We start from the raw sequence: 14,140 nt of genomic DNA on the forward strand, positions 1-14,140 counted from the left end.
GGCGGCGGCCCAGGCACTGTGGCAGAGGACAAGCTCTCTCCTACAGTTTCACTTTCATGGTTATTAAATCCAACGTGCTCACTGAGGGCAATTTGCAAAGGGTGTAAAAAGCACACGAGGCATTCACCAGACCACTTGTAAGCCTCACTCCTGCAAAACCATCACCATCAACCCCTTGATACCTTTCCTTCTGCACATATTTTAACCCAGTGCATGTGTAAATTTATATTTTACCAAAACGCATATGCACTTTTACATTCTCTTCACGGAAGATAAGCATGTGACTGTGAGGAAGGTCTTACTGCATGTTGTCAGCCTTTTCATGTCCTCTTCTGCAAGCTGTCAGCTCTCTCTGCCCATCTACCTTCTGAGTAAACTGAATACTCACCTTGGACCAGCTAGTGAGGAGCTTATTCACTTCTGATTACCATTTCTTTTTAGAAAATAAGAAAAAAATTCTGTTCCTGGGCTGCCCTGGTGGCTCAGTGGTAAAGAACATGCCTGCCAATGCAGGGCACACGGGTTCGATCCCTGATCCAGGAAGATCCCACACGCCGTGGAGCAGCCGGGCCAGAGCACCACAACTACTGAGCCTGTGCTCTAGAGCCAGGGAGTGCCAACTACCAAGCCCACATGCCCTAGAGGCCCAGGCTCTGCCACAGAAGAAGCCACCGCAACGAGAAGCCGGCACACTTCAACTAGAGAGTAGCCCCTGCTCGCCACAACTAGAGAAAACCCTCATGCCTCAGAGAAGACCCAGCACAGCCAAAAATAAATAAATATTTTATAAAAAAGAAAGTTTCCATTCCAGGGCAGTAAGACTTTGGTTCTCAAGCTCTCTGTTAAACTAGAACTGGACAGTCTTCTCTATTTAGTATTTACTTCCTTGACTTTTCAATTCAGGGAAACAAGAAAGGGCTGCAGCACCCTTCCTGCAGGGCATGAGCGACTCCCTTGGGTGGCCTCAGAGTGAAAAGTGCCCAACCCAAACACGAAACCATCTAGCTGCTGGGAACGCCTTCCTGCAAAGGCATGTGATGGGGGTTATGACTTCACCGCTTTTTCAAACTAGGCTTGAAATTTGAAAAATGAGGCGTTAAACTTCACCTCTGTCCGACAAAAGGTGAAATTGCTTGTGTCACTGTCCATGCTTCCTGGACTGTGTGGCACTTGAGATGCTTCTTAGAAAGAAAAAGGCTCATCACCGCTCAGCGGTGGAATGGGGTGAGTCACGCTCTGTTTTTAGTGCATGATCTGAAAAGACCCTACTACCACAGGAAGTGTACCAGCAAAAATTCTTTGAGATAGAGAGGAAAAACCAAGGAAATGAATCAATACACGTGAAGGAAGCACTCTCCTTAGAGAAACACACGAAGCACGACAGTGGCTGCAATAAATAGTAAAAGCGAGCGCTGGGGATAAAACACGTGAGGCAGAGAGCGTGCCTAAACTCATCCTGCGAGTGCTTTTCCCTGAGAAGATATGGTCAAACCCATGTGACTGAGTCTCTGAGGACCCATCCTTTTAAAAACAAAAAGGAATTTATACAAAGAGAACATTTGGTTTGTCAGGCTTTAAAAGGCCAAGAGTTAATTTCCTTTCTACCAAAACATCCGGATCCACGTTCGCTGACTGCCAGGTTGGCGTTCTTCTGCTAACCTAACGACCATCCTGTGCCTGGGCTCTCAGGGAGGGTGCCCTGATGGCTGGCCTTGGAGTGCCCTTAGATGAATGTGGAGAGATCAAGGTGACAGCCCTTGAAGTGACATTCACGGGAAGAAGGCTCTGTGAGCCCTAGAGTGGGGGTGCAGCGGGTAGGAGAGCCTCTTTCCTCCCTGCACCAGGGAGCCGAGGAAGCCATCCGCAGGGCTCAATGAGAAATGAATGACTCACGCGGAAGCAAGCAAGCCGGGCCTGCGTCCCCGAGAGCCCAGCCATGAGCTACTGTTTTGCCCACTTGAACCTGGGGCTCTTTGCTGTCAATCTCAGCACACACTGTGTGCTCATAAGGCCAAGAAGGGGCACGAGTTCCAGTGGCCATATTCATGCTTGTGTAAAGCACACTCCGGGAGGGGCACATTTATTAAAACCACTACACCTGACACCCTGACAGCAAAGCCCTTTTCCCCTTGGCCCCTAGTGGTACGTTTCAAACAATGCATTTTATTCTCAATATTTTAGTAATATATAATGATACACGTTTCACTTTTGTGAATTACCTCAAACCCATTTTATTTTCGGCAAAAGAATCCCATCTGCCCAAATACTGGGGAAAAAAAAAAAAAAATCAGCATTACCTGTTACAGGGAAAAAATAAGACAGTAGGAAGACGATCAACCATGAATTCCCAAGGAAGATCATTCTGAGATACATCGATCCTGGTAAAGGGAAAGAACAGAAAATGTAAAAGAGTGGCCCAAGAAACTCCAACCCGGAACCTGAAAGCATCTTCTCAAGTAACTTAAGAACCCGGAGCGCTGTGTGTGCCACACGGACCGGCCCCTGGCAGTGAGCACACCACTGGCAGGCACAGCGCACGCGAGAAACACCGAGGCTTTCAGGACAGGCAACTGCTCACCTGACTCGCGGAGGGAAATGTAGTGGGGTTTTGTTGTTCCTTTGATGTGGACAATTTTTAAGTCTTTTATTGAATTTGTTACAATATTGCTTCTGTTTCATGTTTTGGTTTTTTGGCCAGGAGGCATGTAGGAGCCTAGCTCCCCGACCAAGGATCAAACCTGCACCCCCTGCATTGGAAGGCGAAGTCTAAACCACTGGACCACCAGGGAAGTCCTGAAATGTAATGTCTTGAAAGTAAAAGTGAATTCCAAAAAAGAATAAAAAAGTCTCACTGACACCTGACAGGTAGTCCACCTAACTGACAGGATGTGGGCAAGTACTTCAACCCATGAATCAACCCTGGAATAAGGAAATCACTGCACAAAATACATCGAGCCTCTGAAAATGTAAGAAAGCTGGGAACGAAAGATAATACTCTACATTTTGTAAGTCTAGACAGAGACCAAAAAAGTTGTATTTTCTTACCAGATTTTAGATTAATTTTCTAATACAGGAAATGACATCTGGGCTAAATCACCCAACCTGTGCGCTTGCTTTCTGCTGAACGAGGTGGAGGCACCTCTTCAGCCGGCACTGAGCTGGACCTGTAGGAGGGCCTCCCCGCTCGCCCTGGGGACTGCTCAGCTGAAGCAAAAGGAACATCCTAGGAGGAGGAAGCAGACCAAGGAAGGCCCGCTAGGCCAGGTGTCAGTATCCACAAACAGTACATACAAAAGATGAAAATGTTCTGAATCATTAACTTGACAGAAGTTTTCAGAATGTATAATTGGGAGCGGGAGAAATCAGTGCCATGCATTTGTCCAGAAGGATGAAATTCGCTTAAAAAAAAAAATGACATAACCAAATCATAGCAGTTTTAAATGCTTCACTAACAAAACAGCACTCCCGCCTCCCCCTGTGAAAGGCTACAGAGAACATCAGTCCTATTTTTTAAGCAAGTGGTTTATAATCAAATGCTTTTACTCCTGATTTTTTACTTCAAGGAAAAACTAAACTGTAAAATCAAAAAATATATTTGTAAACATCCCCTCCGAATTCCATTGGGCTAATCAGGACCTCCTTTCTGCCATTCTCATTCAAGTTCTGGTGTCTATGTCAACATACTGTGAAGAGCAGCAGTCGTATTTCACGTTATATTCTTTTCAAAATTAACTGTATGAGGTGCATTGTTCTAATGAAGAGGTAAAAATCCCATCAAATGCTCAACCATAATTTATGTAACCATTTTTCTCCTGTCAGATATAAATAACACTGCAATGATGAGCACATGCTTCTCTGGGAGTCCCATTTCCTTAATTCCCCAAAGTGAAATTAACTGGGTCAAAAGTATATAACCATTTTTGTGACTTCTTACAAATGGTACTAAAATGTTTTCCAAAAAGCTTATGCCAATTTACTTTCTCTATTAGCTACATCTGACTGTGACAATTTCATTTGATTTTATCAACACAAGATCCTACCAATGGGAATTCCCTGGCTGTCCAGTGGTTAGGGCTGTGCTTTCATTGCCCTGGGGACTGGGTTTGATCCCTGGTCAGGACCTGGAAGCCACATGATGTGGCCCAAACAAAACCAAACAAACAAAGATTCTACCACTCAAGAGCATTCATTAATAAATGTAAATGACATTTTGTTATTGTTTTAATTTACACTTACTAGATTATCATTTCCCTACTTGTTTATTCACTCTCTCCTCTTAGGTGGAAAGTCTGTTTTGTGACCTTTCTCTCACACTGCAGTCCTTCTCAGCTGTTTCTCCCTCCATCCCCCACTTCCTCTGTGGTAAAACACACATAACACAGAATGTGCCATCTTAACCATTTCTAAGTGCACAGTGCTTTCATAACGCTGTGTAACCATTACCAGCATCTGTCTCGGGCTCTTTCATCCTGCAAAACAGGAACTGACCCCACTCGACAACCACTCCGGTCCTCCCCACACCCCTGGGTAACCACCATTCTGCTTTCTACCTCTATGACTCTGACTACTCTAGGGGCCTCGCGCAGGGAAAGCGCACAGCGTTTGTCCTTCTGTGTCTCATTTCACTTAGCATGAACACCCTCAAGGTGCACCCATGTTACAGAACGTCCTTCCTAAAATTTTTAAGGCTGAGTAATATTCCACTATACGTACAAACGACATTTTTCTCTCAGCAGTTTTCTTAAACCACTTTAATTTCTCAGGGTCTGGAGTATGAAGGCCTGATTCTGAATCCTGATCCCTTATTTACAGGTTGCTTGACTCTGGGCAAGCTACTGCTATTTCTATGTCTCAGATTCGTCCTCAGTAAAAGGACTGGTGATCACGCCTGTTCCACTGACTGTCCTAAGGATTAAGTCAGATATCGTGTATGTATGAAAGTCTCCCAGCACAGTGCCTCCTCCAGTGTGGCTCTAAGTCATTATTTGCAGCACACACAGAAGGAAAGACACACGTGCTGGCAAACACAGCTGCTGTCCTTCTGTGAGTCGGTTTTGTGTATTTTCACTGCACACTTTCCTAGTGAAATCTGTTCATCTTTCTTTCACTATTTGGCAAGTTTCCACCTCTCAAAGTAACCAGCAAATCCAATATTCTATTTTCTGTCATTTTCTCTGATTTGATCTTTTATATTTAATTCTACCTATCTGAAGGGGTTTTCTTGGGGAGGAGGGAGAAAGAAGATATAGCTTAAATTTAAATAATTTTCCCTCCGAACTGCCTACTACCTCATCCAAAAACTCTTTGAGCATTGTTTTTACAAAACAGTGATTTAAAATTCATTTGTTTACTGAAGATCCCACATACAGTGCCATGGAATCACACAACTAGAACACCACATGGGTATTAGCCCATCTTTCCTCTTCCTTTTAGGAATGAGGAGGGAAACAAGGCCTGCTGGAGAGATTCACTCCAGGTCCCAGGGCTGGTTGACAGTATGTCAGAGACAGGCCCCCTTTTGCTGGGCCAAGGCCCCAGTGATGTATATTCCAGAAAGCTGGCCACTTGGGGGGCTGTCTAAGCAAACAGGTCAGCACTGCTCCCACAGAAACACCCTCAACATCACGCAAGGAACACTCAGTATTCACCAGGAAGACTCTGGCGCCAATGAGGTTTTGCTCATAGCTTCCAGCTGACAATCAACTCAGTCTTATCCAAGTCCACAGAAAACTGGCAGACCCTTGCAAGCCACGTGGCTAAGCTGGAAGCAAGAACAAAGACAGGCACCCAGCCCAGAGTGTGGCAGCATGGGCTTCCTTACCTCGCCACAGTGAATGTGTCTGAGGGCAGGAGCCGAGCTAGCTGGATGAAGACGTGATTGAGGGCTGGACAGAAGCCGCACCACTGTGCGTAGTAAAGTAGCAACACATCCTGTGGGAAGAAGAAGTTGGCTGTTACTGGGCTTCTGGGGTCCTCACTGTACTTAGAGCCTGGCAAGCATTCCATAAATGCTGCTCATGCACAAAGAACAGTGAAAATTTGATGTCTGGGTATTTTTTTTTTAATATTTATTTATTTGGCTGCACTGGGTCTCTTAGTTGTGACATATGGGATCCAGTTCCCTGACAAGGGATGGAACCCAGGCCTGTTGCACCGGGAGTTCAGAGTCTTAGCCCCTGGACCACCAGGGAAGTCCCTGATCTTTTGTGGGTGTTTTCAGTTATGTATTTTTAAGGATGCTTTGCACTCACAAAAGCACCATGTAATTCACGCACATTCTGCAGTAAGGCTGTCATGTGGCTAGTCTTCTGTACGTCAGCACCAACTGCTCCACCCATGACTGCAGCTTTGGAAATTATTTTAATAGGGACAGATAGCTTGATTTCTGCCTCGCTCGATTCCATACCTGTTTCTGAAGGACTACTTCCCAGAAAGTATCAGTCGTCACTTCAGTGATTAAACGCTGAGAAGTGAACTGGGTAGAGTCACTTCCAATAAGATGCCTTTTCAGGGGACTGTAGAGAACGCTGAAGTTTTGAATGAAAGACTCTAAAAATAAAGAGAAAATGAGATCAGCTCTTCTCTTGGTACAAGGAGAGTAGCTGGCCCACTTTATACTTTAAAAAGTGGGCTGGCTTCACAGGCCCACTGAAGAAAATCCACACAGGAGGGGACAGGGGGTTGCACTTTAGTTAACAAAGCACCACTCAAGAGTTCCATGGTCTACTGTGCACGGGCTAGGAATTCAATGCTCTTTTTTTCTAACACTGGTCCACAAGACACCAGAGACTGGGTAAGTCATCAATGAGTCACCATCGAGATTTCAACCTACAAGACTAAGACCTTTAAGCCTAACTACTGATGTAGTAACTGCACAAGCTACTGTAATGTGGGAGGTGTTCAAACACTCATCCAAATGAGGGTGAGGAGCTATGGTTTGTGTTTCCTTTACTAAAGTTCCTCAAGTTTCTTCTTTAATTAAAAGGTTAAGCGAAATAAACAACTATATTTAGTGGGAAAACAGCATCAATAAGACCCATAAATAATACAAAACCCTAACTTGAACCAGCAGTTTTACCCTCCCCACCAACGACTATGTTTTCAGATTCCTTTGTTTCATCTGTTTCATCTGAAGCAGCACTAATCTGAGTTTCATTTTTTTTCCCTTCTCTCTCCATTCTGAGGTCCTAGTGAACAATGACAGGCTCCATGGAGGAAGGAAGAAGGGAAGAAGGTTGAGTGAATACTAAAGAGAATCAGTCATCAACATCTGAATGACACTTAGTTGGTTTTTTCAAACATAAAACCCAGAACTGTTCACTAATTTGAATGAGGGCTGAATTCTGAAACTGCCCCAGAAATGGCTGACTTGAGAGTCATCTCTCCAAAACAGTGGATGTTTTTGTATGAGGACTTTGACAAATTTTGTCACCAACCACAGGACAGAGAACAACAGAACTAGACGTTTCAGAGTAGATAAAGAAGATGAAAAGAAATCAGATGATGGCGTCTTTCAGATCACCCTTAAATTCAGGGGGGGCCCATCACGAGCTCACTGAATGCTTGAGCAACAGCACAGGAGGCAGGAAGATCCAATCAACGCTTACTTTAAAAATACAGGCTTGTTTCATTTTAAGAAAACTCAGTACACCAAAATATAACTTCAGGCAACATGAATGAGGAGCAAGGTGTGATATCAAAAGTGGACGCACTTCAGTGACTATTCACGGGGTTCCTCTACACATTCAGGAGGCTTCATGTTTTAGTATATAATTTGATGTAGGAAAAATAAATCACTATTTACATAAGGCTTTTCAAACGTGTCTAATACAGGAAACAAGCAAGCTTCACCTGGACTTAAAAGACAGCACCTAAAGTGACTAATATTTAATAAGAGTTTTGAGTTTCTTACTTTCATGCTCTCCAAAACTTGAAAACGAAAGGTTGCCCTCCCCACCACATTCCTCCTGTCTCCATTTAGCAAACACCGAGACTTTCCTCCATGGTTCCAATGAGGCTGAACTAATACAGCTTTTGAATTCACACTTCCTTGTGTGCACATCAAGGATGTCAGCGAAGCCCTGGGAACAGGACGCGTGGGCTGGGTCACTGCTGCTGCCAAGCTCTAAGGGCAAGCTCGCGGTGCTTTCCCAGAATGGTGATTTACCCCCTTCCCAGCCCTGCCCCCAAAGTGGGTCTTGCTGATTTGGTCTGACACTTGCTTGTTACCATCTAGGCACCCAAGGTCATAGCAGTATTCCTCAACTTGCTAAAAAGGAGCAGCAGAACAAATTAGGTCTGGTAGCCCTGATATGTAGTTAAACCTGCAAGACATAAAGGGGGCCAGGTGGTTCTATCATTCCACTGCTTTCTGTGAAGCTCCTGCCAGGGCTGTTCATCAGCCAGGGGAGTTACCACCAGACCCACTCACCACCACCCTGTTCGTCACTGTGGCCAGGTTCCCACCTTGGAAATGCGGCGGGCACTGACAATCTGGGATGCTGGACTCTTCCCAAGGGCTAAGTGACCAACTTATCCAGAATTTGGAGTTAGGGAGTTTCTGTTTCATTTAACAGACAAAATTAGCTTCTTTTAAAATTACGACTGCAGTGTAAAGACTTAAAATGAGCTAGTAAGAGCCAGCTGTCATGAGATCCCTAAATAACAGTCACCTATGGAAAGTTAAGCAAAGCACTAGGCTTGGGGAAGGAAATGCCCATGGTACCTAGGGTGAACTTCATAAGAGCCTGTTTTGGATCCAAGATATAGTGAGACTCTTCCTTCACGTCAACAATTGTAGCAAACTCCTTCACCCGTGCGGCGCTCGGAGCACCCAGCCTCTCCGCATACAACCAGAACAGATTGGAGTCCAGAAGGTAGATGTTTAGGGTCTTGTTGGTTCTGCAGCTCAGGCCTGTGAAGCTCGAGCTGCTCGTCTCCAGTTCAGGAAAGAGATACCTGTTCTCCTCAATGTGAGGAACAGAGCCCGGGCTCTCAACCTCGCACTTCTTCTCTAGGGAAGAAAATGCAACAGGCGGGGTTTCAAAGACACCTTGTTCAGAATCAATGAAGCCCGCTACGCCCCTGTTTATGGTCCTGCAACATGCAGTGTAGTAGCTGAAAGGGCTGTAGAAACTTAGAAAATTGCTGCATTCTATGCTGTCTGATACCACATGATAAAAGGTCTGCTCCTTGAGGTAGAAAGAATCCAGAGCTGCTGCCATCTCGAAGAAGCTGCACTGGGGCATGCTGACCGAGCTCGGCCTGAGGCCACCGGCCGTCTGGTTGACACACAGTTCACACACATTGTGGGTTCTGGAGATGGAGTGCCACCGTGGCAGCACCACCGTGTTGCAGCAGGGTGACGCTGTTATCAGCGGCGGGTCCGGGAGCCGGGCTGGGGGATCAGGTGCCAGGGACTTGAACGCGGGGGCGTCCACTCGCCGCAGGTGCTGGAGGAGCCGCTCCACCACCTGGTCCCCGTGACAGTTGTTGTACTCCAAGGCCACTTCGGTGATCTGAAACACAGGGCGGAGCTCGTGAGAGGCGTGGGGTGAGGTAGGGAACCAAGGGACTGACACTGGGGCTTGCAGGCCTAGAGAGCATCCTGTCTGATTCAGAAGGAAGAGCCCTGGCCGGAAACAGCAATAAACAGGAAGCTGTCACACCTAGAGCTATTAATAGAGGGTTCCGGGTCACATTTCAGATCATGTCACTCTGTTAAATACTGAACCACCTGTTCAGAGATAGAAGGGGTCTTAGAGGGAGATGTCTTAGCCTATCACGTGATGGGGTGAAGCGGCTCACCCCACAAGACACATCTGGGTCATCGAAGAACCAGGAACAGAATCTAAGTCTGAACACCCAGCTGAGTCATTTTCCTTTATATCCTTAAACTCCTCCAGAGGAAGTCTTCATTCTTCCTCTTAAATATAACAGTCTAGCCTAAAAAAACTTGCCAAGCACCTAACGAGTAGATCAACTATCTCCTGGCATCTATGTTTCCAAATAAATTAATGCACCAGAGGAGCCCACGAATTCAACCTGTTCCAAACCATACTCCTCCATTTTGCCTTCCTGCTCCTGCACCAGCCTCTCTGGAAAATGGCACTGTCAAACCAGAAACATCAGCCAGCCCTCAGTTTCTCCTCCACGTCACCCACGCCTCCAGTCAGGCCAGCACTGACCTGGGCAGCGTCCTTTTGCATCCCTACGGCCACTGCCTCGACTCGGCCTCACTCCTCACAGACCGCCATTCTCTCCCCCGCCCACTGAGCTTCCACACCGCCACCCCTTATTTTTAAAAATACCAACCAAAGCATGAGGCTCCTCTGCCAAACGACATTCAGTGGCTCCCCTTATCTGGAGGGTAAAACCAAACACAGTCTGACCCAAGTCTGCCTTTCTGGTTGATCAGAGCCTCCTCCATCTGGCAAACCTCAAGACTCTCCCCAAGACCCTACACCAGTAAAGGTGACCCCACCCCAGCCGGGGGAGAGGCAGGTTCCCCATTTTTACGGTCCCAGAAGTCCTTCCCAGAGAGCCTCACAACTGTCTGTCGAGACACCCCTCTTCCCCACAGGCTCAGGGATCCTCACAGGCAGGACTGGGCTTGATTTATCCTGCCGTCCCCTTAAGCCTCGCCCAGTGCCAGGCACGTAACAAAGGCTCAGTAAACACCTGGTGAACGAAAGCATCTCGGGGGAATGAATGGACACACTCCCGCTTCTTGGTGAGATGATCGGCTTTACCCTGAGATCAGTGCTAGCCATTTAGATTCAAGTTGCATTCCAGGACTCTTCCATTTCCAAACTCAGGATCTTTCACCACCCAACACCACCCCAGTTTAATGCAAAAGACAAGCAAGTCATTCTAATCCAGAGGCACTCATACTCCCTAAAACAGAACTGTGCTAACTTAAGTCAAATCCTGCCATGGGTAGTTAGTTAAAGGGTGTTAAGTCACTCAGGATTTTGTTTCATTAAAGAGGGAGCATGTGTGTGCGCATGTGTGTAAAAACCATTTAGTAAGTACTTTTCCAATTTAAAAGAAAACCCATATTTTATAACACATGATACTTACGGACAGAGTTAATTTAAGACATGTGTTTGTACAAAAAAACAAATTGTTCCAACAGTTCTTGGGCATAAAAAAGGTTACTTTAGATGATAAAACCAGTGTTTTGGTCCCCCCCTCCCACACACACATGTACACACAAGAACATCTCAGCCCTTCTTAAAGGGTAAGGCTCCGACAGCACATTATACTGAAAAGTTCAAGCCTATGTGATTAATAAAGAGCCCAGCTGCCCTCTTGCCTCATCTGGGTACTACTTTATATTCAAAGACAGATCACCACCCCCAGGCCCCCACCAAACCCACAAAAATTCAACTACAGTCAGCCCTTCATATCCTGTATCAGCAATTCAAACAACATGGATCAAAAATATTTGGGGGGAAAAATTCCAGAAAACAAAGTTTGAGTTTGCTGCACACAGGCAACTATTTACATAGCATTTATATGGTATTGAGACGTACAAGATGGGGGTTTGATCCCTGGGTCAGAAAGATCCCCTGGAAGAGGGCATGGCAACCCACCCCAGTATTCTTACCTGAGAAATCCCCAGGACAGAGGAGCCTGGCAGGCTATGGTTCAAGGGGTCGCAAAGAGTCAGACACGACTGAGCAACTAACACTGTCACTTATACAGTATTAGGTACAGGTATTATAAGTAATCTTAGAGATGATTTAAAATATACAGGACAATGTGCGTAGGTTATATGTAAATGCTATGCCATTTTACAATACAGAACTTGAGCATGTTTGGAGTTTGGTATATGCGGGGGTCCTGCAACCAAACCCCCATGGATACCAGGGGACGGCTGGTTGAAAACCCCACATTTACTAGAAACAACTTTAAAAACTCTTAAGACTAGAGCATCTTAGTAAAAAGTAAGAGTGTCTTAGTTCACAGAATAACCGTGTTGTGAAGATTTTCCAAAGAAATGAAGTCTTATTACTTCAAGTCCTCCCTAATCAGAGAATCAGCAGATCCATTTCACTTCCTCTTCCTCCCTCCTCTAAGCCACAGGAGCAGCGTCCACTCAGAAGGCCCCCAGCGGGGATGAATCATGTCAGCAAAGAGGCTCCAGAGTAGTCACAGGAGGGGCCTGGCCTGCCAAAGGTCCTGCCTTCCCGTTCCCTCAGGAAGGCTCCTGAGAGGGCCCGGGAGAAGCAGCATCTGGTAAGCCTGGCCAGTGGTTCACGGACTCTCTGAAATTGGTTTTGGCCAATTAAGGGATCCTGGAGGGAAGGAAAAAATTAAACCCCCAGTAAACCCAACTGAGCAATCCCAGGCGCTCTCTGCTGATTGTTATTGCTCTAAGAGCCCCCGAACGATCCATACATAAAATAAACTCACACCCAGAGACAGGCAACACACGCAGAAGAGGCAGGCAGGAGGGGCTGGCTTCTGTTGACGACTGGCTCCAAAAACAGCTCTGTGAGCCACAGAAGGGTCAGGAAAACATGGGGTCCCAAGGTCACCCTGCCACTGCTGGACTGAGCATGGTCAGGGCCACCAGCCTGGCCAAATGCCTGTAATGACGGCACCCCCAAGGCCACACTAAAGCCCGCCTGTGCTGTCCACCCGCTCCACACCTCTCCCGAACATCAGTCGCTGCAGGAAGAGGGAACCTGGTCCGTCTTCAAGGAGGCCTGGTTTGACCGCCCTGTCTGCTCTGCCTCAACCAGACCTGAGACACTGTCAGTAACGTGGCTGGAGAGGCCATGGTGGGTCCCAACCAAGAAGGCACAGGCTCTCCTGCCCACTTACAGGAAGGAGTGATACCATGAAATGCAGCAGCCACTCAGCGAGTAAGGGAAACCACTCTGATAGTGGAAAGAGAGAAGCCAATGAGGTTCGCCTGTTGCTTCTGAGACACCTCTTCCCACTGTGGCTCTTACCTCATCTATCAAAGGGTGACTCTCGGCTAAGGGATTAAAAGGTATGAATACAAAAAGGGCTGGTCCTTTCTTCAGCTCGTTGTTCAGCAGGAGACTCTTGCCGCCATGCGGCCACAGCCATCGGACGAGCGTCTCTCGGTTTTCTAAGGCCCACTTACAGATGTTCTCAGCGGTGTAGTTGATGACCTCCCTGGGAAAGACCTGGGAAGGACAAACGCAGAGACATAAGAGGCGAGGTGGGACGGCAGCACCACCCCTGCCCAGCCTCAGCCCTCTCTTCACAGGTGAGGAAAACGAGGCTCGGAGCGGCCTGGGCGGCTGCACTCTGGCTCTGCCACTCCAGACGGGGCGCTTCCTCACAAGCGGCTTGGAAAGCAGAAGCTGCTGTGAGAGGTGACTTTCAGATCATGTGATTCATCTTTTCCCTTTAGGCAGAAAAGATGAATTTGTTTAATCTACCAACAAATAAGTTTCCCTGCCTGCTGCTGGCAACAGTGACCTCTACCTTCCTGCGTAAAGCGATTGCTAAGGAAACAGAAACGATGGAGTCGGGGTCATTTCACCCTTGGGAAAATCATGTTTCCCTTGTCCTTGGGGACTCTCGGTTAGAACAGAAGTTTATATCCGCCTTGCTCACCTGTCTCCCCACCCCCGTACCTGGCACAGAGCAGGAACTCAACAAACATTTGCATGAAACCCTGAGTGACCTAGAACTTGTATACAAGGCCACAGATCATACTTTATGTGTACAGAATTAAGGAGAGATATGCCTAGATTTTTTTTGCTTTTTTGCTAACAAAGTATGTCAACATAAAATTATTTTTGAAATTCCAATGATGTAAATTACAGGGTTTCAAACAAAACTCCCCCCCAAAATGCTTGGAGAGTTCCACAAAATAAGATATTTTATACTTCCCCAAATAGAGGTTTAAACTGACTTATAACAAGATGTCTACTGCTTTTACTTAAAAAAAAAAAAAATACTGGTATCCCATTAATATTTCATTTGCTGAAAGGAATTCTGCTGCTCTGTCAATGAGCCACCCTTAAAAACTATGGAATTGACACCATGAATTCAGTATCTTTTTCAATATCTTTCTCATAGTCCTATCTTCTTTTCGCCATCTATTTTAAATTTCTTTCTCAGTACCCGTTACTATACATAAACATGATAT

The 14,140-nt window shown here is 46.3% G+C and overlaps 1 protein-coding gene across 3 annotated transcripts in view; it reads right to left on the reverse strand.

The window, feature by feature from the left end:
- TXNDC11 (thioredoxin domain containing 11) overlaps positions 1-14,140 on the reverse strand; it is a 60,394-nt gene that overhangs the window by 2,205 nt on the left and 44,049 nt on the right. For all 3 annotated transcript variants that reach the window (XM_061402534.1, XM_061402533.1, XM_061402535.1), the window contains 5 exons: positions 12,966-13,166; positions 8,726-9,518; positions 6,407-6,549; positions 5,822-5,931; positions 2,298-2,378 (listed from right to left, as the gene is read on the reverse strand). In XM_061402534.1, coding sequence (XP_061258518.1) covers positions 2,298-2,378; positions 5,822-5,931; positions 6,407-6,549; positions 8,726-9,518; positions 12,966-13,166 — 1,328 coding nt within the window. The remainder of the gene's footprint in view (positions 1-2,297; positions 2,379-5,821; positions 5,932-6,406; positions 6,550-8,725; positions 9,519-12,965; positions 13,167-14,140) is intronic.

This window comes from Bos javanicus, chromosome 25 (genome assembly GCF_032452875.1).
Source record: "Bos javanicus breed banteng chromosome 25, ARS-OSU_banteng_1.0, whole genome shotgun sequence".
NCBI lineage: Eukaryota > Metazoa > Chordata > Mammalia > Artiodactyla > Bovidae > Bos > Bos javanicus.